This window comes from Lutjanus erythropterus, chromosome 3, assembly GCF_056507025.1.
Source record: "Lutjanus erythropterus isolate fLutEry1 chromosome 3, fLutEry1.hap2, whole genome shotgun sequence".
NCBI lineage: Eukaryota > Metazoa > Chordata > Actinopteri > Lutjaniformes > Lutjanidae > Lutjanus > Lutjanus erythropterus.
This window is the reverse complement of record NC_139319.1, coordinates 6,441,845-6,468,581: the sequence shown is the minus strand read 5'-3', so window position 1 is coordinate 6,468,581 and position 26,737 is coordinate 6,441,845. Positions and strand designations below refer to the sequence as shown.

The 26,737-nt window shown below is 38.4% G+C and overlaps 1 protein-coding gene across 1 annotated transcript; it reads right to left on the bottom strand.

Moving 5' to 3' along the window:
- Positions 1-1,587: 1,587 nt before the first annotated feature.
- rac2 (Rac family small GTPase 2) lies at positions 1,588-24,084 on the bottom strand. Its single transcript, XM_084714797.1, has 7 exons — positions 23,933-24,084; positions 14,055-14,126; positions 11,921-12,038; positions 9,264-9,326; positions 3,741-3,900; positions 3,067-3,200; positions 1,588-2,211 (listed from the first exon to the last, which is right to left on the bottom strand). The coding sequence occupies exons 1-6, from the start codon at positions 23,965-23,967 to the stop codon at positions 3,070-3,072; spliced, it is 579 nt and encodes a 192-aa protein (XP_084570923.1). The 5' UTR covers positions 23,968-24,084; the 3' UTR covers positions 1,588-2,211; positions 3,067-3,069.
- Positions 24,085-26,737: the final 2,653 nt, after the last annotated feature.

Sequence of the window (26,737 nt, the reverse complement as noted above, 5' to 3'; positions counted from 1 at the left end):
GTTATTATAATTTGAAAAAGAGAAATAATTCCAGGTAGGCTTTTAATGTTGGACTGTTTTTATTGGGGTGAAAAATACCACATAATTAATGTTTATACTGCCCCTGAAGACAGAAAGCAATCTCAAGTATTTAACAGACTTGAAGCACTCCTTACAGTTGGCTTCAGTCTAATTTTATGCAATAATTTTAATACAGTTACATCAGAAAATGACAGTAGCTGTTCTTTATTTTTGGTTGCATTGGGGTTGAGTACTTTGCTTTAATGAGGCAAAGTGAGCTTTGTATACCCACCATCCACCCTGATCCTGAAAGTCTTTGCAGAGCATAATCCTTGCATCAGTCACATCACCCTCAAAACATAACTGGTGAAACAAATTAGATATGCCTCATAAACTAATCCCTATAATCCATTACTGTTGATTCATTAAGGAACAGCTGTAAGATTCAACTTTGAAGTTCAGGATCTCATTGTGCCTCGTGCTCTGAGTCTCTTATAAACACACACTGACACACACACACGCAGACAAGCACTTAATGAGCAATGTTGCCCACCTGGTGGGGAGATAACTATAACCTCTCCCCCTTTTTGCGCCATTAATCAGTGAGCCACTGTTAATCGGCACAAAGAAATAAGTCAGATTGATATGACTGTCCTGACGTCCTGCCCTCTAGGGAGGCAAAATAAGACAGATGATGATGTAGCAGATGGTAGAAATACAGACAGATACATCAGCGTTACCTGAGACAGACCCTCCGCACTGTGCTCATCCATTTCACTGCTGGGCAGCATGCAGCATGCAGGAAGCTGCAGGGACTATGTAGTAACTGGAAAACCAGATTTGATCCTCATACAGCAGCCATGTGTTTTACCAGAGTGAAAATAAACCCTTTTAGCGCTGACTTCATGATTACATCAGGGTGTGAGCTGGAGGCAAACTAGAATCGCATCAGAGTGATCACATAAACAAGCAAAACTCATTTTGCTGTGTTGTTTGGTGCCAGAATCGAAGTAGTAAAGGCTCAGAATGAAAGTTTTAGTTCATACAGCTAGGGATGTAACAATACCAGAATGTTACAGTATGATAACACCATGATAAGTTTTTTTTTGGAGTGAGTTGCCGAGTTTTGGAGATATCAGCCATAGATATTTCTACCTTCTCTCTAATGTGATGGGACTAAATGGCACAAGTTCAAAATTAGATTTTCAAAAATCACAAGCCAATTCCTCATGATAATTCATAGACCTTGTTGTGAGCAGTTTCATGTAGGAACTACTTTCTTTCTAGAAGAAAGAAAGTAGTTCTGGTCGATTCTACGGCAGACAGAAAGTAGTCAAGGTTGGCCAGTCTGCTCCCATTGGTCAATGTGAACTTTTTCAGGTAAAACCTGCAGTCCTGGAGGGTGAGTGACCATACATGTTCAGAAAAACTCATATTTTCTTCAGGCATTGTTTAAAAAAAACAAGCCAACAAACATGTTAGGGAACTGTTTTTCCTCCACCAAAGCTCCACCCACAAAAAAAAAAAAACATCATAATGTTGATCAACACATTCATGTCAACTCTGAAGAAATTTTCTCTGCAGATATTTTACTTGACCAAATGTCTTTTATTTTAATATCACAACATTTAATATGTTTATTCATCTCTTTTATTCAAACACAACATTGTTAAGCTTCCTGCTCCCACAAAAAAACTCAAAACATTCCTGATTCTTATGTTTTATCATTGTTCGTCACTCAAAATAACAGTCATAAGTCAACATGAACTAATCTCATTGCAATACTATCTTTGCAGCCTATCAAATATTATTATTATTTGAAGCTGTGCAAGACACATGAGGTGTAGTCTGGTGTGCAAGAATTTTGCTACTTTGGATAAAACTAGCGTGCTGCGAACAGCTTGAATCTCTAGCGTGCACGCTTGGGCTGTCTGTGCATCCACATATAGTGATGTATTCCAATAAATCTGTGTATTTTACAGAGAAATTCTGCATGGTGCAGTGTCTATAATGCACCTGAAAAGTCACTTACAGAGTATGCTGTACAGAAAGGTTTGCTGCCATTTTCTTATAACTGCAAAAGCATTTTTTTTCAACAAGTTAAAATATAGTTTTCTCTTAGAAACATTACAGAACTTTCAAATCGTCTTCTTTTACGCCGGTGTCATCAGTCTGAATCTCTTTCTGTCTTCGTTCTCGTCCTGCATGAATCTAAAACAATGAAGACCACATGAATCTGTAACAACTCCATTAACACACACACAGATTGAAATTGCAGTGCATGTAGGACGTCCAAGAAAATTAATTCCTGCTTCAACATCAAGGACAAAAACAATTCTTTCTTCCAAAGAAGTGACAATTTTGTCAAGATAATTTCTCTATAATATGTCTTTAAATTCTTGCTGTACCTTGGCATATTGAAATGCCAGCAGGGTGTTTTCAGTGCCGCAATTATTATGGTAATTTTAAAAAAGACGAGAGCTCAAAATTAGTTCCTTTTTTTTTCTTTGGACTTAGTGTTTGTCAGTTGCTAATGAGTCTCCTGTGGAGAAAAGGCTCGTCTTGTTGTCTGTCACATCATTGCGGTATTTTCCACCTCAGTGCCTTCTGTCTGTCCTCCTCCTGGCAAATTGGAAACCTGCCCTGAAGGCCTGGAAATAATTACCCAAGTGCTGTGATAGGAACTTTTATTTCACATATTATGCACGCATTTGTAAAATGACTTCACAAGATTCTGCCTCACTCTCTGTGTATTATCGGAGAGTGCCCTGTTTGTTTCTAAAGTCCCTTAAAGGGACAGTTCACCCCAAAATCAAAAATACATTCCCATCCTCTCATCTATCAAAGCCTTTGAATCATCTATCACTGATCAGTGGGTTCTTGCAGCACAGAAGGTGTTCAAGAATCCTCACAAGTTGTGTAGGATGAGTTCAGAGGAAAACCAATTAAACGAATCATCATACACCTCCTACTCTTCTTCATGTGTTCACTACATCTTTTGATTGTTCCCTTTCTTTGCTCTCCTTCTTTGAACCTCCTCTCCTTCTGCGTTCACTTCAGTCTTACCATTTACAGCAGAGAGCACGGCTTCTTTTTGACCTTGGTGGGCTGAGGGCAGAGCACGGCTCGGATGGCCTCGTCGAACACAGTCTTCAGACCGCGCTGGGTCAAGGCCGAGCACTCCAGGTACTTAACTGCGTCTATACACACAAGCAAGGAGACACAGAATAACACACATCAATAAAACTACATAAACTGAAAAATAAATAGGAGGCTGAGGTAAACAAGTTGAAATTTGATAATGATGTGTATGTATCTAGACTTCCTCCAAATTTTCTTGCTCCTTATACTTCTCCTGTCATACTTATTATGCCCACATAACAATAATGGGACGTATCAGTCGGAATAAGCTGCTCGCACTTTTGACCAATGCACGTTTTTCTGATGACGACAGGCTGGCTTTAACCGATCACACCGCAGGTACCCTGGTCTGAGGTCTTGCTTTATTTCTGGAGGCACCACTCTAGCATTATTTTGTGGGTGTGTTGTTGATCTTTCACACAGGAAACTGGGTCTTGTGTCCTGTTCAAATGCACCAGTCAATGGTGGCTTCTTTTTAACCTATGCAATGTATTTAACTTGTGTAACGTTTGTAAGTTATGTTATGTACGCTAACTCCCACAAGCTTCGTACGTTAACTTCTGTAACTAATGTAACTTACTTATTTTAACCTTCCTCACCTATTTCTTTAGCCAGAGCCAGGCCTTGAGGGTAGGTGATTGGCGCCAGCTTCTTTTCCTTCAGCTTCTCAATGGTGTCCTTCTCGTCCCTCAGATCCAGCTTGGTGCCCACCAGGATGATGGGTGTGCTGGGGCAGTGGTGGCGAACCTCAGGGTACCACTGGCGGAGGACAGAGTAAAAAAAGCAAAAAAAGAAGAAAATGAGAAGAGAGAAATGGGAGGACACAAAGTGAAGGTATGTGTCAGAGATGATGGGGGGTTGGGGTGGACAAGAGCACAGCCTGATTTTTAAATTGTTATGAAATACATTTAAAGATGCTAATGACATGTTAATGGAAAATGAGGAAAATATATGGTGGTTGTTAAGTTTAGGCCTCACATTTGCTTTTTTGCTCAAGCAACCTTCCAAATAATTTCAGGATATGAGTATGGTTTTCGTTTTCTGACCTGTCCTGGCTGCCTCTAGTCTCCTTGTCTTCTTCTCTTCCTCAGTCTTTCTCAAAATTCTTGCCTTTGCGCATTCTCTACCCAGGCACCCTCTATTTCACCCTGTTTTCCTCGTGCCTTTTATCCTCTCTCCATCCATTTTCTTCAGTGAGGAAATGAGAGATGCTATCTGCTAAAAGAATTAATTTGATTCTGGTTGCGCTGTTCACAGGCCAGTGATACTTGTAGTTTTTGATTGGCAAATCCAACCTGATTAGCGGAGTGGTCTGCTCAAAAGCCAGTCGATTGACATGTGGGGATTATGTGTATTACCTGATGAATCCTTCTGCTGCTTCCTCCAGTCAATTCTTTTTAAATGTCTTACTGTGTATAGATGAAATTTGAAACCACTGTGTAATACAGATGCATGAACTCCTTGAGTTTCCTTCTCCCTCACCAGCTCTATCTTCTTGTGAAGTCTCATTAAAATAAATTAAATAAAAATAAATAAAATCCTGACACCCAATCTTGGTCACAGTCACTAGGGAAATTCTCTTATGGAAGTTAAGAGTTAAGAAAAAATACAGGACTTGGGACTTGAATTCGACTTGACTGCTATTAAAACTCCCTAAAGACTAAACATGACTTGAGATTTGAAAGCGAGACTATTAAAGTTTTGACCTAACCAGAATAACAATTAAGGGCTATTAATATGGACAATATGTTATTTTAATGGTCATTATTCAGGCACCTAACAGACTTGATTGTGACTTAGCAATGGCTTGACTTGGAATTGCCCAAGAAGGACTTAAGACTTCACTTGTACTTGTTTTGGTTGCCTTTGAGACTTATCTTGGACTTGTCATGAAGTGCGGTCTAAAAGTTTTAAGACTGTCTCAGTTGACTCGAGGTTTGCTTTGAAGGACTTGACAGTGACTTACAAACTGTGTTGGACTTGTCTTGAATAATTTGAGACATGACTTGGATTTGTCTTCAATGACGTAAGTTTTGGTCTGAAAGACCTCAGATCTGACTAAGGACTTGTGTCAGTTGACTTAAAACTTGATACTGACTTTCCATGAATGACTTAAGAAATGTGTTGGTCTCATCTTGAATGACTTGACACATGACTTGGACTTCTATCTTCAATGACTTAAGCTCTGAGACTTGCTCTGAAAGACAACTTGGACTTGTGTCAATCAATTTAAGACTTGACTTGGACTGGAGAGATGAGATTTGACATATGTTTGTGTAATTTGGTATCTGCTTTAGCTTCTATCTAACACATCCTCATACCTAAACGACAGAATATGTTGATTGTCAATTACTCCCAAAACAACATCTGTGAAGAGTTACTGGCAGCAAAAGGTAACCGGACCTTAACTATATTTCTTATATCACATGATATATGTCACATTACATAACATACGTGTTTGACATTGTAAAACGGTTTCAGTTTGATTAGATTTAGGCAGTAAAACTACTTGGTTAGGTTCAGGAAAAGATAGTGGTTTGGGTTGAAATAACGACGTCACGTATATCGAAATTAAGTTATTTAGACGTTTCTTAGAAGTAGAATTCATCGTTTACTTTTCAGTTCACACAGCACTCATAAGCCAGTCTCCTGGGTGAAAGTCCTGTGCTTGGTTGAGTCAGCCATCCACCCCAACCCCTGCCAAATGTGGACACAGTCTTTATACTTCTCCTGTCATACCTACTATGTCCCACTAGGGGGCACCACCCAACAATGAACTTGCATATCAGTTGGAATAAGCTGCTTGCACTTTCGACTGTCGAAGACGGGCTGCTTTTATCATGTTTATTGTTGTCTGTAGTACAACAGTGTCACAGTCATGAGATGAAATACCTAATTTCCTTCCAATCCTTTGAAATGATCGTTAACCCCGTCACTAATCTGTCTGACCTTTCTATCTGAGTGTTGTAATATAGCGCAGAGTGAATGCTATCTGAGTAGTGATAGATGCACATGGAGTGAACAGGATGCTGGTCAATTTTCCAATTCCACAGTGTCATTATGCTTTGATTCGCTTGACATTTAGCTTCTCAAGTGCCCTGCTGTCAATAGCTGCCAACCTCTGCACACATAAATTAGCTTTTTTAAAGGGATGAAGGAGGCAAGTGTGAAGGGAGAAACAGGTTAAGGCTCATTTATGCTCCCTTTACCTACGAAAATATACATTTGTTTTAAATGATCTAACAACCACTGCCCACAAACTTCCATGCATCCTTTATGTTGGCAGGGATGTTAAGCACTGCATCCACTAGAAGGCGCAGCTCAGAGTCAAAAGTTATGTCAAAGAAAAAGAAGGGTTGAAAGTCTCTGACAACAAACATGGCAACAATTGAGTTATTTTAACTAACTAATTGACGATGAAATGTTATTTCCAATACTTTTGGTTTTTTACAACTACTTCATCATGTCCTGTGGTCATGTTGGCCGTGTTTGGGACATCGACTCCATGGTTGATAGAGAAACGGAGCTGTGAACTTCCAGAAAATGTGCAGAAATATGTAAGAAATAAATGCAGTGTATGGACAGAAGGCTCTGCCCGCACCCATAACTGTATCTAAAATTTAACCTAAATTAACTCTATAAGGTCTAGTTTGAAGCCAGGTGTTTTTAAGGTCGAGAATAAAGTTTTTTTGCCCTGCAGAGTGAGCTATATCTCAGAAATGACCACATACTAAAAACATTCAACCTCCTTGTGCCTTTCATGAACACAAATGTGCAAAATACATTTCCGTCTCATTATCTTAAGGCCTAAAACAACTTTGTTTTCTGAACAGAGGATTAGGACTTAGGTCCTCTTTCCGCAACCGAAATTATCCTTCATAGAATTCATGTTTTTTCCATCTTCCTTTTTAATTTCCCTCCCAACTAATCTCGCAGGAACTACTTTGATGGCACCACTCCAGCCCCTTGTTACTATGGTGACTCACATGGGAGTCAAACTAAAGAGCGAAGCAGCGGTGAATCGTACCAAAAAGAGCCTAATCAATATTCCTGCCATCATTTCCGTCGTTGTGCTGTTATTGATGTTCTTATAGGATATTCATTGCTTTAAGAGCAGTGAGTGGTTTCGCGAGTCATATTTGGAAAGCTCTTCCAGAGGCTCTGCTTTTGTTGCTGCTCATCCTCGCGTTATAGTGGCATGGGAAATGGAGAATGGAAAAACTCAAAAAGCCCTTGAGATAAGAGTGCTAGACAGGAAAGGTTTTATCTCACAATACTACAAATGCAATCCGGTGCTCTATTCAATGTGTTCAGATTGAAGGACTGAATGATTTAACACACATGACCCTGAATAGAAATAAACAGGAATAGAATATGAATGGAGGGATGGATGGAGTGATTGGTAATTGAAATTGGGCTTTATGCAAACCTTTACTTTTTTTCCATGCAGTGGGCTCGTACAAGTATGCCGCATCAGACTCACAAACAATCCTAACTGCAGATAACTGCGTAAATGACAGATGTAAACATGATAAATGAGTGTGTCACCTTTGGGTCATACTGTCACTGAAAAGAAGAAATGGTTTTCATCTGAAAATTTCATCTAAAGGTGATGGAGAGTTGCTGGGGTCAAGGGGAAGTCCTGATCATGGAGGTGGACATCATGTGCCCTTATAGGTGATGTTGCACGTGCAGGCAATGTAACAGAGGATGTTTCCCTGTCCAAGTTTTGGATAACAACAAACTAATTTCACATGACTCCTATGAGAGGTCTTGACTGAGTGACTCATGGCACTTTAATAAAATATAAGTATCTAAATAAAAATCTCCTCTTTCTTTCTTTTTAACTGTAACTTTAACTGGGAAAACCATCTGATTTCATGTAGAATATGACCCAGAGGCAGGCATCAACAGAAATATCCGATCTTCACTGGTTTCATAAACAGTTAATGTAGATGTGAATTTAATATTTTTAAACTGTGGACTGTCGATCAGACAAAACAAGACATCTGAAACAATCTTTTTGTGCTCTAGGACCACGATGGGCATTAGTTTTCACTGTTTTCTGAAGTTTGATAGCCAAACCGTTACTGATACTACTATAAATCAATCAAAAAATCAATATGAATTTTACATTCAAGCATTTATATGCACTTTTTATGCTGCATGTGTTCCTTCATTTGCTGGATATCCTTGTTTTTGTATTTGTCTCCACTTTGGAGTGATGATTTTGATTGATGTGCGTTTTCAGAGACTTTCTAGTATATTAGTTTTCTGCACAGTGCCTGTACAGGCCAAACTTATTCATTCAGTCATTAGTCTTATTCAGTCAGTATGACAGGGTGTATATACATCTTTAATATCTAGTTATTAAGTGTCCATCATATTAATATCAATTAAACAATGGATAGATTCATTCGTTTTCACAGAGGAGTGTGAGATATAAAAGGATCCTTTGTTACACACATCATTTTCCTTCTCTTTATGTACCTCAAAATTCCCTGAGTGACCGATCAGATATGGAGGTGAGAAGAAAAAGAAAGAAAGCTTCTAATGATCTGTGCCATGATTCTCCAAACTGATTTCTAGATTGTCCAGGTGAGCTCTGAAATTAATGGAAACCAGTGTCACTGTGGTTGACAGCGACAGTGGGGGAAATTTAAATTGTGACCATTTGACATCTTGTCCGACAGACAATTAAGAGTCTGGGCTGGAAAAGATAATTGAAGTCATCTAACTTACTACTTCACAGTGATTATGAGTTAATATGCCAGAATACAACAGTAAAATGTTCAGGTTTGCATGCACCTGTAATGTAAATGTATCTGTCACACAAGAAATAAACATATCATGTAAGAAATGTTTGCTCAGTCTGAATGATACAAAATGTTCACGCACAGCCTATTTTACACAGGAATAATTTCTGCTATCCTTGATTATTTCTTGCTTGGTCTATCTTGCATACAAAACATCATGCAACCCACCTCCCACCTATCTGATTCAGCAAACAGTCATTTTTTTTATTTTTTTTTATTTTAGGCATTCTTGATTTTTAAAGCTAAAAATATGTGTAAAAGTGGGAAATAATGATAAGGTGAATGTACCACAGAGATGAGACTCACCTTAGCTCTGACGTTCTCATAGGATGCTGGGCTCACCAGGGAGAAGCAGATCAGGAAAACATCCTAGAGATGAGAGAGAGAGAGAGAGAGTGGATTAGATGGTAGATCTGACCACTCTGGGACTGGGACTTTCTCTATTATAAGTTTATATAGTTAATTATTTTATTCTCCTAACAGAATGAAAAATGTTTGACTCAACAAATCTTTTCTCATTATATTAATGTAAATATGTATTTAATAGTAATATGTTTTATTTATTCAAGTTGATTTAAATTAAAATGTCTGGTATTTATTTTCATTTGTAATGTTTATGAGTGTGACTGAAGAATTGTTGGTTTAACTTAATAAGCTTACTGAACACAGATTAAAAGACTTTTTGTTTTGAATCATTACAAAATTACCCCAACTTGGCTTTTTAAATTCAGCCAACTGAATTTTTTAATTCTGGAAAGGCTTGCTTTTTAATTGTGAATTACTCTTTTTAAAAATAAGTAGTTTAATAAACTTGGTCACAGAATCACAACTAAACCATCTCCATGACAACTGAGCAAACGTTTTCTGCTGATGAAGACTGAAAGATGTCACTAAAAAACACGGTAAAAGTATTTCCAATATGAAACCTCTTGTTTATTTTTTAATAAATGAACGTCTTTAAATATGAAGACCTGTTTTTTTTTTTTTTTTTTTTTTTTTTTTTTTTTTTTAGAGTTTGTTACAAACATTTCTCAATACAAAACTTTTCACTCAGCAATTTGGACTAAATCATTTTTTTTCAGTTTGTGCATTTACAGTTCATTTGTGTTCATTTTGTGTCAGTGTTTTAGCTATTTTTAGAAGCATAAAAAATGTAAATGTAAATGTTTTTTTTTAGCACAAAACACAGTTATTGTAAATGTTATTGAAATTTTCTACATATACACACAAAAACAACACACAGAGAGACTCCTTCAACCCCACAGAGGAATTATTTTTGTCATAGAGGTGGACAGCTAATGACACCTGTAAACATGATCTATTGTCCCCCATGGATGTCTGGACATATTTGAAGATGACTGTCAGGGTTGGATCAAACATGCAAAAAGATTACTGCACAAGAAGACATGAGGCAGGGTGTGTATGAGAACTAAATGCAGAAGACAGAAGACCTGCTGTAAATCTGTAGCTCCCCTATACATGTACAGTTAATCTATACACATTAGTTTTGTACTGCATTAATGTAATTAATTTAGGAAACAAAGCATACTGGAGCATAATCTCTTATTCATTTCTGCAGCAAAGAACTGTAGGGTAGCAAAAGAGGTGTTATTCTTGTTGTTATGATGGAATTTTGATTCATGCAAAAATGAGTTCAGAGACATTAGTGATGCATACTGTGATTGTACTGGTCGTCAGAGGTTTTTAGGTCATTGTGTAATGAGTGTTACTGTTGGGAGACAAAATGTTGTTAGTGCTCTGGAGTTGATCCTAATGTGTGTGTGAGGTTACACGAGTTTCAGATGTGAAACAAACTGTTGTGCTGAGTTTATCAAAAAGGGAATTCAGTACAGAGAAATGCACGTAAACGGCAGGGGAAAGAAGTTTCTGTTTGTGGCACAAAATTGCTGATTTTCCTGTTCTTTGCATATGTTTTATTTTGTGTTTTTGTATGATCCTGAAATTGCAAATCAGTTTCCTGGTTAAAGGACAATAAAGGTACTTTCAACTTTTGAACTTTGGTTGCACTTTATTTTACAGTAAAGTAATGAAACATAACAAGTCGTACTTTGTGTCACCGACTAGAAATAATGATCACATTATCTGCCTACAGTATAACAGTAAATCTGTGCAGTCACCCATAAATGAAATATTCCTTTACCGCTATAATTTTGGCCTTTATAGTTTTCATCTACTTTGATGCAAAGTGCAAACCTTCATGTTTGTGAACTGTTAAGTGTATGGTGTCAACTTAAGAACATATTATATCTACCCATCTGTCCATCCATCTTGAACCACTTATCTGAAGTCGGGTCGTGGAGTTAACAGTTCCAGCAGGGAACCCCAGACATCCCTTTCCCTGGCTACATTAACCAGCTATGACTGGGGGACCCCGAGGCGATCCCAGGTCAGGATGGAGATATAATCCCTCCACCAAGTCCTCAGTCTGCCCTGTGGCCTCCTGCCAGCTGGACGTGCCTGGAACACCTCTCTAGAGAGGCGACCAGGTGGTATAATGAGGTATTATTTCTAATTTTTGTCTAATTTAATATAAAATACATTCTTATTAGTGATACGTAAAATGAAGTGCAACCTTATAGCCATAATTTTGGCCAGTGTCAGTCACACTATAATTGGTTTTATATTTATAAAGGTTTGCATGTAATCTATTACATTTTTGCATATATGACTACATTTGTTTTGTTCCTTTTCCATTTTATATTTGTACCAAAATCAAAATCTGTCGACTTTTTTCAGTTTGATAGGTTGTTTTCACACATAAAACATCTTCGGTCAGTTCTTTCCTTTTCCTTCCTCTCGTGCCTCTTAATTTAATGGGATGTAGCTCAATCAGGCTGCAGTGTTGTGTATCGATCTGATGGCTGCAATCTCAACACTCCTGGGTTTCACAGCGGGAGACAAAGCGGATTTTTATCTTTTCTAATGTGTGTGCGATGGTATACCGTCTGTGGGTAGGACAGTGGGCGGAGCCTGTCGTAGTCTTCCTGTCCAGCTGTATCCCAGAGGCCCAAGTTGACTGGCTTGCTGTCCACCATCACGTTAGCTGAGTAGTTGTCGAATCTGTGTGGAGCATGAGTTGGGTGATCAGTCACTTCAGTCAGTGAGCTTGCCTTTCATTTAATTGATTATTTGAACAACAATCATTTGATGCCACACAAATGCCATCATGTCAAAATAAGGTCTTACAATTAGACATAAGATATACATAAGACAGCTTTTTATTACAGAAAATATGAAGAAGATCAGTTTATGAATAATAATGAAAATGCCTTTGTTTATATAGCATTAAAAGCATTTTGCAGTCAGAAAAATATGTTGCTTAGCAACATAAATAGTTCATTAAACCTAAACAGACTATTTCTGCCCCAGTTAATGAGCACTAGACTAATTTATAGACTGTGAGGATTACAGGAATTTTATTCTCTTGCTGTGTTTGTTTGCCATAAAAAGGCATAATATCTTTGCTCTCTGTTGTAACAGTGTGTGTTCAAGGAAACAACCAGCCATGGAATGTAACTAAGTGCATATACTGAAGTATTTTGAGGTATTTTTGGGTGCTTTATTTTTTAGTATTTCCATTTTATCCTACCTGATACTCCTACTTCTCTACATTTCAGAGGAAAATATTTTGCACTCTACTACATTTGCCTGAAAACTATAGTTAGTTATGTTGCAGATTATAATTTTATATACAATACATATAAAGTATGATATTCTGTCACAGATTGTGTATGCTGTGTTTAAAAAAATAGCTCCATCTCAAGCAAAATCCTGCTTTTGTGACAATGTTAATGATATGATACGTAGATACACACTCAAAGGGGCCATTCTGCCCAATGAGTGCTTGTATTTTTGACACTTGAAGTGCATTTTTCTGTTTGTACTTATACTTCAGTAGAAGTAAAAGATTTTCACTGGAGTACTTTTACAGTAGTGTTGGTATTAATTCTTAGTATTGCTGCTTTTGCTGAAAAATATTATATAGGCACTTCTCCCAGCACCAACAAAAAGCACTACAGTGACCAGTTCAGTAATATTTAGGCAACACTGCCCCCATGTGGTCACTTAGAAACACAACAGTTTCATCAATCAGCTGTGAGGTTTTTTTTTTCTAAACTTCCTGTATGTGCATGTGGTGCTACACATAAAGTAACAAACACAATGGCCAACTAGCTTCGGTATTAAGGCACAATAAGTGCATGCCATTGATTGTTTTAGATTGTTTTTAGATGGAGAGAAAGAAAAGTCAGTGATACAGACTTTTTCACTCTGGTTTATCTCATCGATCATTTTAGCTTTTCCTTGTGCAACTCTGATGGACACACGCAACTGCTTTAGCAACATCCTGCTTCCTCGTCATGTATTTGTTCATATTCACAGGCAAGACATGCAATCAGCGAGAGTGATAATAGCATTTCATACCTGTTTTCTCCTCTCTTCACTTGTTACCACTCAGATTGAGAGTTGAGTTTTATGTTTGTTTAAATATCATTTATATAATATAATATTACTGCACTTCATGGGCACTTTGTCTCTTTTCCTGAATCACAGTCACTAAAGACTAAACGGGACATCTAAATCATTTCTCAGAAGAAAAGAAGAAAGAAGAAAAGCCTTTTATTAATGTCAGCCAGTTTTGTTTTCCTGTTTCAAATATATCTTAACTGTTTTGTCAGCCTCATTTTCTTTTATCTTATTTATTGAGTCATATTTGATTTGATTAAATTCTTGTACAATTATTACCTGACTTGACTTATCTCTGAGTGATAACTTGCAGTCCTGACATATTTAATTTTTAGAGCATCTTGTAACTTTGTTTTTAAAGGTGTGGTACCATCAGATACCTTCAGATGTACTGCATGTGTGTGTGTGTGTGTGTGTGTGTGTGTGTGTCAGCTATTTTGACTGTACAGTGTGTGTCTATGCATGCACATAATTGCATATCATAATAATTAGTGTTCTTACATAAATGTGTGACATGTTTGTTTACTTGCCCTGGTTACGTACTTTAATGTAGACTACCTTCAGAGAGAGAGAGAGAGAGAGCGAGCATGGGTCTGTGTGCGTCATACTCACACGGTAGGAATGTACTCCCCGGGGAAGGCATTGGTGGTGTAGCTGATGAGAAGACATGTTTTTCCCACAGCTCTGAATAACACAAGTAAAAACAAACACAGTTAGACATCATGAACAGATAATAATATTGTTTCAGGCTATAAGAGTGGGAGATAAAGATAAAGACTGAGGGTGGGCGGGGTTTTAATGGGAGGAGCTTTGTCCCAAACAGTTACACATGCACTGACAGACATGAGTTACAACTTTATTATGCCACTCCCAGTTAAACTTCACAACGTTAGAGCAACATTTTTTTCCAGCTGTGAGCTGCTCCTGCATTTTCTTAATGAAATGCATTGTGGGACAACCACTGGTGAACATGATTGTTCAAAAAATGCAGCAAAAGTGCCCTCTTTGATGCCCCCTATGGTAGGTAAACATGATAAATACCCCGAGGGTGCCCTTCCAGTGGACAAAATGTGGTAAAGTGCCCTGTAGCGTGCCTTTCCAGTTAACAAAATGTAATGTATTGCCCTCTAAAACTGCTCTTCCAGTAGACAAATATAATGAAGTGCCCTCTAGAGTGCCCTTTGAGTATTCAAAATGTGGTAAAGTGCCCGTCCAGAGGACAAAACGTGCATTCCGAGTTTTCCCATGTTGGTCCCCACATACAGCCTGCACCCCACCACATACAACTGGTTACTTTTTGCCCCTTCCCCTCAGACAACCCGAGTCTGTCACTATGGACAACCGTCCCTCTGTATTTGATCAGCACAACATTCATGAATGCCTAGAGTGGAATTGGGACACAGCTACAGAAAAGAAGATAAAAAAGAGAAGAGATGAGCGAGATGATACACTGAGCTTAGTGCACTCATCATCATGTTTTATAACAAAGACAAAAGTCTTAGACTCAGTAACGTGTTCAACAACAGGAACGCAGTGAAGAGCTTGTCTCAACATCCACAGTGATGAAACCGCACAGCTGCACGCAGGAGATGATCGAACAAGTATCAGCTGGCCCTCTCCTTATTTCGTTCCAGAGCTTTTTCCTGTCAGCGTTTCAAAAACAACACTACAGCTCGTGCCTGCCTGCGCCAAGGCGTTGATGCACAGAGGAGATAACACTCCAGATAAATCTGATTGGTAAGAACTCTGAGGAGCTGCTTTATCCTTCTTGCTTTAGGCAAACAAAAGTTGCACAGCACAGAAAGAGCCTGTCACCGGCAGCTCAGGGCTCAAATGCTGTACCTGCGGTTTTCCTTGAAGGCTGATATTAAGGCCCTGATTCTTCAGTATGTAGTAGAAATATAGTGAACAGCTTCTGTTAAGGTCTTATAATCGTAGATAAATCTCACTCTTTTGCTCACATAATGGCTGTAAGCAGGCGTGCCCAAGCAAATCCAGGTCGTGCTCAGTGTGTGAGGAGCCCGTCAGCTCATCACAATCACTAGTTCACCACCACCGCCCTTTAAAGGCAAAAACAGATCTTAGGTCAGGTCTGCTAGCCTGCACAGTGAACCTTTTGAGAGCTTAAATGGACGTTTCTCCCACATGAAACTGCTCACAACATGGTTTGTGGATTATCTTGAGTAACCAGGTCATGATTTTTGGTGGTATGAGCAGCACGAGTGTCATTTGGTCCCATTATATTGGCGAGAAAGCAGACATCTCTACAGCCGATATCTCCAAAACTCACACCAAAATAATCAACATGGATAAAGAACTACAGGTCAGGGGAAAGATACGTATTTTTGATTTTGGGGTGAACTGTCCCTTTGAATGAAACTTAAGTCCCCACTGCTCATAAACACTTTATCAGTGGTTCAGGAAAGCTACATTACATAACATAAAATGTTCAAAACAAGACTGATTAAATACATTAACAATGAATCACAAAGAGATATAATTTTGTTCTCCTATTTTCTTTAAGTGTTAGTTCACCCAAAACCCACGCAAAAATTACCCTTTCTGGTGTCTCGCCATGCCGACAGTTTCAGTTTTGTTTGCTTGTTTCAGTTTGTTCATTGTCATGACAAAAAAAAATATCTGCCACTGACCACTTCTGCCGACGATACCAAGTAACTGAAGTGAATGGAATTGTGTCCGTGGTGCAACACCGAAAAGTCCCACTTACAGTTTTCAGTATTTATTTTTTATTTTTTTGGTCTAGGATAATCATAGAGTGATTATTGACCGGACCTACTGGGCCCAGGGGCCCAAAGAGTCAGGGGCCGCTCTGAACTCCACCTGCAAAATGTATAACAACTACAAAGAGCCACATAAGGACCACAAATTACAAAGAATGACCACAAAGAGACACAAAACAACTACAAAATCTGTCCATGGGGACATTGTAGTAGAGCTATGGCATCTGAGTTTGTCAAATAGACTTTTCAAAGTAAAACGCAAAAGAGGAATGTCTTTCGGATGCTCGTGCACTGTACAATATTTATTTTATGCCTTCTTAAATTACGTGTGTAATATTTATTAACTTCAAATTGCCTTCAGAAATTATCACAATGCTAGAAAAAAACAGTTTTAATAGATTTTTTTTTTAAGTATAAGATGAAATGTTTCACCCTAGATGTAAAAATTACAGTTATATGACTCTACGCCTGTCAGTGAGGGCACAAAATGATGATTTAATGATTGATTTACTGCTCACATCTGTAGGGAATGAATGAGTGATTTCAGACGTAGCCTTAGGGCACAAAAACGTACATTTCTCTCCACCCAACTGTATTGCAGAATCATTAACTAGACTCAGCGGAGGGAATAATAAAACTTAATTGCCTGAATGAATAGACACCACTAAAGATAACGAAGCAACTATATCTTTCTGTGATGTGGGTGGAATGACCCTTTAAAGAGAGCCTGACAAACTAACTTTTTTTTATACTATGAGCTGGCGCTTGGTGTAAAAAAAAAAAAAGGTCTCATCATACAAGTTGACATTTTTAAGAAGGCCAGCTCAGGAACAAGATGAGTCAGGGACAGTGTGAGCAGCACAGCTGTCAGCTCAGAAAAACTGTGTGTGTGCGTCTGGATGTGTGTGTAAGTACTTCTGTCTTTGTGAGGACCAGTTTGAGGTTTAGACGTCGAGTTTGACAGCATGCTATCAGGTCGTCACTTCTCCAAAAAGCTGTTCGAGTATCTTACGGTTAAAAGTAAGGATTAGGCAAAATTACAAGGTTGGCGTTAGGAGTGTAAAAGTGATGGTTAAGATAAGGATTAGTGTTTTACATCAGTGGAGGCTCTCAGAAGTATAGAAGTAGTAGTGTGTGTGTTTCGTGGTTGGGCGTGAGTCAAATAGGAACTGATCTGTTTCAGAAGCACCAGTTAGCGCTGAAAACAGGAACCAGCCAAACTGAGTTATCAAAAAAGCTTCAACCTCTGATCTCGCTCTGTCGCTTTGTTCTTAATCTGGTTTTCCATCAATTTTTCTGTCCCCTGCTTACGCCATCCTACATTATCTGGTTCTGGTTTGGCAAACTCTTCAAAAGGAGATTTATTCTCACTCTTTCTGTCTTAATCTTCTTCCCTTTTCTCTTTTTTTTCAGTTCACTTCCTCATTATTAGTTCCTGCACTGAATATTTTTAGCTTTTTTCTCTTTGTTCATGTCCACTTGTTGGTTGTAATATTGTAAAACACTGTTGTTGTTGTTGTTTTTATAATTTCTTACATCTTAATTAGAGACACCCCCTTCTCTCTTCACTTGGTTCAGTCTAAAAAGCACAAGCCACAGCAAGAAAAAAGTGTCGGTATACTTTTTTCACGGCAGCCATTTTGACATGAAACACAGGTGTGACCAATGATACTAATTAAAGTTGCATCCTTTGTGGTGCTGCTATTGTGCATGTTGACCCACTGGAAAGGCCCTGCTACACTAAATGGAACACAACCTTAATTAGTATCATCAACACCTGTGTTTAACCTGCTACTTCATCTCAGTACATCTGCAGTAAAAAAGGTCTATTAGCTGATTGTGAGTTTGTTTCCTTGCAATTATAAGTTAAGTTTTTTTTTATCCTCAAACGTGAGTAAGTAGCTTAAAGCCTGCTCACACCAGAAAGTGAAACACACGTCATTACGAAACAAGTGGTGCTGGAGGCTCGGAGATGTTCTGACTGCCCACAGGGCCTGTTAGTGAACTGGCTGGTAAGCTAAGCGCTAACGGGCTAGCCAGTCTGGAACATGTTAGTCAGTCACAGTAGCTGTCGAAACATTTAATACGCCCTAATTTTTGCTCCTGGGATGTATACCATCTGTTTAAGCCCTCAGAGCTACCAGTAAGCTAGTAAACTTGCTAGCTTGGTCAGTAACAGAAGCCTACAATATGAGTAGACCTACAGTCAATTATCTGCAAACCGTTCTTCATTTGTGGAGCAGGCTGTTAAAGAAATACATCAGAATTTTTGAAGTGGGGATGTATTAGGTAAGCTACTTATCCATAGTCACTATAACCTACAGACGGAGGTGAGAATGCCCCAAATTTACTGTAGAAGCATTAAAGGAGTATTCAGCACAATGTCGCTAACTTCCAAGATACACAGAGAAAGGAAAAGAGTTTAAAAGGTAAAACTCTTGCAACACTTGTAGCATATAGAACAACTTTATTGTCAGACCTGACAGCAGGTCCCCAGTTTGGCAAATCAGCATGAAGACCTCTACAGAAAACTAATTAATGTACCAATTTATGTACATCTGTATGTACTAATGCAGGTGATGTAGCTATTTGATTAGCCGCAAGTCTCAAATGTTTTGTTTCGTTTTGTTTCAGTGGATGTTGAACTGCGTTGTTAATGAGAGCTGGCCGAGGACGCTGATTTTCTGTTTTATTCACCGGTGCCTAAATGAATGGGGGTCCAAGCCAAACAGTGACTGAGAGTGGGTCATCATTTAATCTACACAACACAAGAGTACTAACCCATTACAACATAATGTGCTGTATTTTAGCCACCTAAAAAAAGGATTACTGCTGCTTCTATCTGTTTGTTGTGTTGAGTATACACCCAAATTAACTGATCGAGGCAGTGGTAGACCAGCAGCTCCCATGTTCTGTGAGGTAAAATTACTGATTTTGTTCAAAGGAGTCTGGCAGTTTTGGAGAGAGCGATATTTAGCTTATATAACAATTGTTTCCCATCGCAAAAGACTGTCTGACAACAAGGTTAATCAGTGAAAATATTCTAAATATAGCAACCACTTAAACTGATACTGATGTTTTTTTTAGGTTGGCCTTTTTCAGGGAGGCTGAAATATGTTTTGCTGCTGACCATGTCCACCGCTTCTTCCACCAGTACACCTGCTGCTTCTCAAGACATCGTCTTCTACTGTAGGTAATACACTTGCTATGGATAAGTACCTCAAACAGCGCCACTTAAAAAAATCTGAACTTCCCTCTTAAGGTTATTTAAATAATAATATTCAACTTTTTATGAGGGTAGGAGATATATTTTCTTCCTTTTTTTAATCTCTGATATTTTCACTGAGTCAAATATTAAACCCAAGAACCCATGCTATCTGCATCATTCCATTTAATACAAATATTCTAGTCGTCCTGCTCATGACTTTCTACTTTCCTCAGTTCCACCTGCAATATTTGGTATGTTTGGAAGATTTTGATCTCCACTAGAATTTGATAATCTATAAAGGTTTCAGGGTTTCATAATGTTTACCTTTATGTCAGACCATTGGTGTCACACTATTACACTGATCAGCAGGTAACAGTAACAAGATGAGATGTAAAGTGTCAGAAAGGGTGCGAAAGAAGAAAAACTGCAACCACCTAAACATAACTTATCAATGCTAGGTTTAAAATACTTTAAAGAATAAAAATGAAATGCTTAAGGAGGAAGGAAATGCACTTGAAACATTTGTTACACCTCTACGATACACTAAATATGTTTTTGGTGAGTAGCGGTGAATATAAACATTGTTTATTTAGAAGAAAAATCCAAAGATTTCCCTTTAAAAGGTTTTGAAATGTGTGTTTAATGTTAAGTTGTATATTAAGATAAAGATTTGTGTATTTTTTTAAGTTTCCATTGAGCTAAGCTGTTGTTGAAACACTCCATCCATCCAACCAACAGGTGAACACTTTAGCGGGGTCGTATATCAGCAGCACGTTAGCTTGTATGTACACAGTGACTCGCTGAGAGACGGCGAACTTCCCCACAACCTGAGACCAGCTTCCTCTTCTCTCTCTCTTACTGGAACCTTTAAATCCCATTTTTGACATCTCGGTTTAGTCACATATATAGACACACATATTCACACATCACACAGACAGTTTGGCTGTGTTCCTTTTTAAAGTCTCCACAAGGTCCACCTGCGCGGGGTTCATCACTTGAGAAACTGATAGGGCCCCAAACTCAAACTGCTGCTACGCACAGCAGAGGATGTTTGCAGCAGGATGCCACGTTAACCCCCTTCCAGAGTTGATCAAAAACTGAAAAATCATGGCAGAAATTAGTCACACCACCACCAGCTTCAACGGCTTCTCAGCTCTCATGAGGCCATAGATTATTTCATTACCCCAATTTTTCTTTCCACACAGTTTTTGCAGCATTTAAAAATATACAAATCAATCCTTTCTGCAGTGATTGACCGGGTGTCACAGGTATAAAACTCATGTTACTTCCTCTTGTTCAGCTGGGTATGGTTGCAATCTGGGTCAAGTTCTGGACAGCGGCCATGACAGATGCTGTGATTAAACAGAATCCACGTGGGTGCATTTTTAAAATAAGAAGTCAAGCTTGTCATTCAAGTGATTTAAGACGTGCGCAATGTTTGTTGTTAGCAACACTGTCTCCTGGACATTGCTGTTTCAAAAATTTGGGGTTGGTGTCAGGTTGGAGGGAGGAGTGATATCAGGAGAAAAAGCATATTTCTAAATGGCATCATTATTCTATAGCCATTACACTGTGTAATCAACTTTTACTTCACAATGATAAGTTAAAGCAAAAAAGTTGTCACGTTCCACATTTAAAGTTTTCTTTAAATCATGTCCATAGGCATTTTAAAAAAGGACACAGTGAACACAAACTCATTTGAAACTGAGACACAGCAGATCGGACACATTTTATCTTGGCTTTGGACTCCGTGTCATCGAGCACTTCAGACTTTAAATAAAACAGAGAAAGAACTGACTTTCAGCTTTAACTGATTTTTAGTCCTCCTAATCTCAAGAACGACACATCAACGCATTTTCTGATCTGACATGATATTGTCCTTCAAAAAAGAAACTGTCCTCTTATCTTACATCATTCTGGTTAAAGCGAGCGTTGTTAACATTACTGCTGGAGGATGAGTCGCTAACTATATCCACATGTCTCATTCACATCAAGGAAAACACCTGACAATTGTTCCTACTTATAGCCGTCAAACCGTTCTGGTGCGACGAGCTGTGCGGTACATGGTGGTACATGTTCTCATCCCAACATGTCACATACCGTTTTGACCCCGTCCCTCTGCTTCTGATACTGAAGCACAAATACCCTTTAGCGGCTGTATCTGGTGAAGCCTGAAAGTCTTTTTAAGTTGTGATTAACGCTGTAAGATTCTTGCAATTTGGATCGGTTTAATGACAACAACTACTGGCTAGGTCTAGGATAAGACCACGCTTGTGGTTACATATGTCACGAGACATCACTGAAGCGACACACAAAAACGAACGTCACACGACAATAGTCGATGTTTAGCAGCTGGGGTCATCTCATACAGCCGCAGGTGGGTTTACATGGAAATCACGTGAAAACCCTGATGGGTCACTTTCAGCCACAAACAGGTACCATCTGCATCTGCATGAGTCAGCGAGGAGTGGTGACAAATTGTTGGTATGTGGCAAGTTGGAAGTGCGACTGGGCTGGCAGGTAGATAGCCAGGTAGGCCATCTGATTGACTTGGCGTGCAACAGCCATGGATACTAGGGTTGGGCTCACAGACGATGCCATCGTCCGTCGTGATGCCTGACAGCCATCGACCACTGAGCCCTCTAACATCCTACCATCATGATTTAAAAGCCACCCAGGGTCAGAATGGACAGCATCTGAAATTACGAGGTAGATTTTCTGTTTCCTGAGTCACGTCTTGTTACTGAGAGTGCAATAAATGCTTTGCGAGTAAAAAGCCGATATGAGTAATTTATCAAAAAAAAAATTTTGTACCTTAGATCTGATGCGTCAGAAAGAGAGTGCAAAAATGAAAAATGGGTTTATTATTCTAGTTATTATTAGGCTCGTTTCACCTGATTTTCTAAAGGAAAAAACAGCTTATTTAATCACAATAATGATTTAGGCCCAAACATGAAATGTACTTCAAATCTACTACTTTTTTTCAGCTTTATTGCTAAAGTATGTGTCAGAAATACAACAGCAATATCATCGTCCATCGTGATGTTTCACTGTGGATATTTTCTTTCTGTATTTTTTGTCAGAGCATTTGATTTACTGATTGCTATCAGGATGTAAAGAGAATGTGAATAAATATATAAAAAATGCTTCTAAAATACATTGTTAACAAGCTCTCTGAATTAAATGACAAAATACAGGGTTGGTCTACGCTATGACATGAGATCCGATGCTCCATACGAGACTACATCACTGTTTCAGAAATAAAGTTGTTTCTTAAAGCTGGGGCATCTTCGTTGCCATGGTTACAATAAAGTGTTGGTTGGGAAATCATTGTGGTTATGGTTTAAAGAAACTAACACAGACTGTCGGTTTGTTAACAGGAAACTTAACAGCTGTCTCCTGCGTTAAAGTCCCACATTTTGTGGATCGATTCATTCACCTCGGCCTCCCTCCAACCTACTTCTGTGGCTCTATAACAGCGTCACACCGCTCCCATCCTCGCTCCGGGCAGACGGAGGACAGTCTTGTTTGAGTGTGTCCACCTCCAAATCATAGCTGAGAGTCAGCACTTTACCATCACAGACGCCGTTTTTATTTTAAATGCAGTATGCTTAAGTAAACCAATCCAAAATGTCTCAAGTGTTTACAGACTTCAGTCTCGCAGTTTCTCCACTCTACAATTTTAAATCACAGTGCCACATGCAACACACACCAGGAAGCTCCACACACACACACACAAGGAAATGGAGCAACCGTAGGTGTGTACTACCTGTAAAATTTTAATCTTATGGTACTGTTTGCTGATCTCTTGCTGCAACAGCTACAACACTTCCGCTTCACAGTTTCCCCCATCATGACAAGTGGTGCTTTTGCCCCACCTTCAAGGGCAAAAAGTGTGTTAAAGTTTTTCTGACGTGGTAGACGACACATTGTCCAAACTTGTTCTGAGAGTGAATTTAAGCCTTTAAACTGAAAAAAAACCCACCAGATTTTTTCATACTAAAGACTGTAAAAGTGGTAGATTTTAGCAAAATGGAGCTTTTATGCATTTTTCTGTTTCTTTCTTGTCTATTATTTTCTTTTCTGTGTCTTATGGAGTCACACACTTGGTAATTTCTTGGATTTTCACCTACAGTCATACAGGAGTCTGTGCTCCGAGCTCGCTGCATTACAGAATTTTCCTGCATGTTGTGGCCTGCACCATCCAACACCCTCACTCTGAATCAGTGCTGTCAAACACACACACCTAAAGTTTCACCCGCAACACTGGACAGAATGCGCTCTTCAACAAGTTTAAGAGTAACAGCAGCCAAAAGTTTTAAGTCAGCGACACAAGGCCACATCACTGCGGAAGTTGAGAAAACTGTTCCTCAAGGCTGCTCGGGCCATGTGAAGTCTGTGACAGTTCTATCAAAGAACCCCAAACTGAGTCTGGGGGCCAACGGACCCCATCACACATCAGCTGGGATAACATGTCTCGATTCAACACCTGAAGGCAGCTTAAGTTACAACAGCATAGGTAAAGTAAAATAATGGCGTACCCATCTCCCACGACCACACATTTGATAGCCTGCATCCTGTTCCGCGCCGCTTCGTCTGTGCTCTTCACTCTGACAGAAACAGACCCAGAGAGGAAGGTTCAGAGACGCAGATCAGCATGCAACTACAGGAAATTGTTACACACCTCCCTCACCACCTCCCCTCCTCCCTTCGGTGCCTCTTTTTTTTTTTTTCTTTCTCAGTCTCTCTTCCTTCATTTTTGCACCACTCTCTCCTTCCTGTTTTCTTGTGTTTTTTTTTCTTCTTCTTCTAAACAACAGTACTTAAGCAAGCAGATTGGTATAAAATATATTATAAAATGTGATATGAAAGATGTGGAAAAAGACACTGTTGCAAGAGGTGAGAGCTGTGAAATAGCTGCGGGGTGTTTTGAAAGGGGGAAGATGCAGCAACAATAACAAGGGACTGTATTTAAAACTTCCTCTTTTGTGTGCGCGTGGATTTGCAATCATGCATGCGTACGCACACACACAGTTAAACTTAAAGGACCATTTCACCTCAAAATCAGAAGTACATATTTTCCCTCCTACCTGTAGTGTGAGCTGTCAAGTCTTGGACCCGTGGATATCGGAGGGGCATAAAGAGATTAGGCTCTTCAACAATGAATTATACAGAGAATGGACTTTTTCTGATTCCAGTTGCCACATTAGAGGTATATCTGTGTTTATTGATGAACTCAGGTTAATTTAAACACGGTACCATTTGTTATACATGCCTTCTAAAGGCAAACCTATCTCCGTCATTGTTTTCTTTCTTTCTTTGGTAAAATATTAGTAACTATATTTAACAAAATGATTTCCTTACTCACAATAAACTATACAAACTATTCAATTAAATGAATACTTCTTATTTTCTTTGGTATTTTTTGCCAAATACAGATATATAATGATTATTGTTGGGTAATATGTATATTGATGTTGATGTTGATCTTGATGATGTCAAGTCTTAATGTGATGTATGGAGTTTAGGTGAAAAATCTGACAATTAAAATATCTGCAAACAGTAAAATCCAAAACATTGTTGTTAATAAGCCTAATGATGTGTGTGTGTGTGTGTGTGTGTGTGTATGTGTGTGTGTGTGCCTTATACAATGGAACTAAATGTCGCTCAGTTTGTGGTGCTCAAAGCGCCAAAAATACATTTGAAAAGCTCATCAACAATGTTTTTGTGAGCAGTTTTATAGGAACAATTTTCTTCACCGTGCACAAGGAAGTGTGCATCTACTCATGGACGAGAGGCCGCAGCTCAGTCGAGGACTCCATTAATATTTCCCACGAGTGGAAGTAACTAATTACAGTTACTCAGTTTTTTTGTATACTTTTATCTGTATTTTTTCAAGGGTGTAATTTTACCCGTATGTATGCATCACACTCTGTAATCTACTTAGTTACTTTTAAAATCAATATTCAAACCTTTCATTTACAGTTTTGTTGCCAATAAGGCTATACGATCACAAGTTTAGACTGAAGATTTGTACTTCTGTAAGTAGATTTTCAAGTCTGTGCTTTTACTTGTACTTAAGTACACATTACACTATGTAATCTACTTAGTTACTTTTTAAAATCATAGTTGCGTACTGAGTACAATTTGAATTCAAATTCAAACCGATCTGATCACAAACAAGCAAATGAAAACCAGGACATACAAATGAAAAACAAAACATATGTAGTAAGGAAGTGACTCATTTTGTCATTAAGAATTTAATCAATTAAAATATATATTGATGGATATTTAATCAATAGCCATGGCTGTAATAACTGCACCTCTGGTGGAGCCATTTCTTGAATAAGTCAACTTAAAGTTAGACCTAAAATGAGAAAAAAAATTGTTTGAGTTTACAACTATTGGTTAAGGAAAATCTGCAAACTCCTACTCATAATACATTAAACATCAACACTTAAACAGTAACTAATATATTATCCTGGCACTACTTTTACTAGTAATTTAGTAATATTTTAGCAATGTAACCAGTACTCTTACCACCACTGACTACTGCTAATACAACTACTACACACATTTGTAGTTTAGATTAAATTTAGTTTACATGGTTTAAGTCTGATTTTACTTTGCAAATTGATAGAGATGGAAATAAAATGAAATGAAAATAAGACAAAACATGCAAACACATGATCATACACTACAGATGACAATACCTGTGATTCTCCACTAGATGGCACTTCTGCATCATCTTCATCATCACAGTAATCATCATGTCCAAAACTCTGAGTATGTGCATCAGAGGAACTGTTTGACCTATTTGTGTTGCATTTTAGTTTAATATTTCAAAGGTAGGGAAATATTTTAGGTTTTAGACAAAGAGCTGATGCATTTGTCAGATCAACCATGAAGAACATCCACTAATGCCTGATAAAATATAGTCATATTCTTAAATCCTACTGTGTTATGATAATATTCTTCTTGTAACTTGCATATAATGTCTTAACTGTGCTGTAAAATTATTAATATTCATTTTTTCTTGTGTTCATATTTTTGTCTTTTAGCAGATGTTGCATATCAGTGTTAATAACCACTAGAAGAAGTTTACAGGCAGATACTGTTCTTGATGCTGTGCACAAAACCACCTTGTTAACCGCTCATGACTTCTGCTCTAAATAGTTTTAACTGTCAAGTCAGCCTCACTTAGTGCAGCATAACAAGACAAAGAGGGAAGCTGATCTAATCTTCAAAATAAAAGAGTTAAAAGGGGCTCAATTGGAGCTAGGTTCATCTTTTATCAGTTAGCACCAAATGACCGCTCATCAGTAGCACATTTGATATGAACAGCA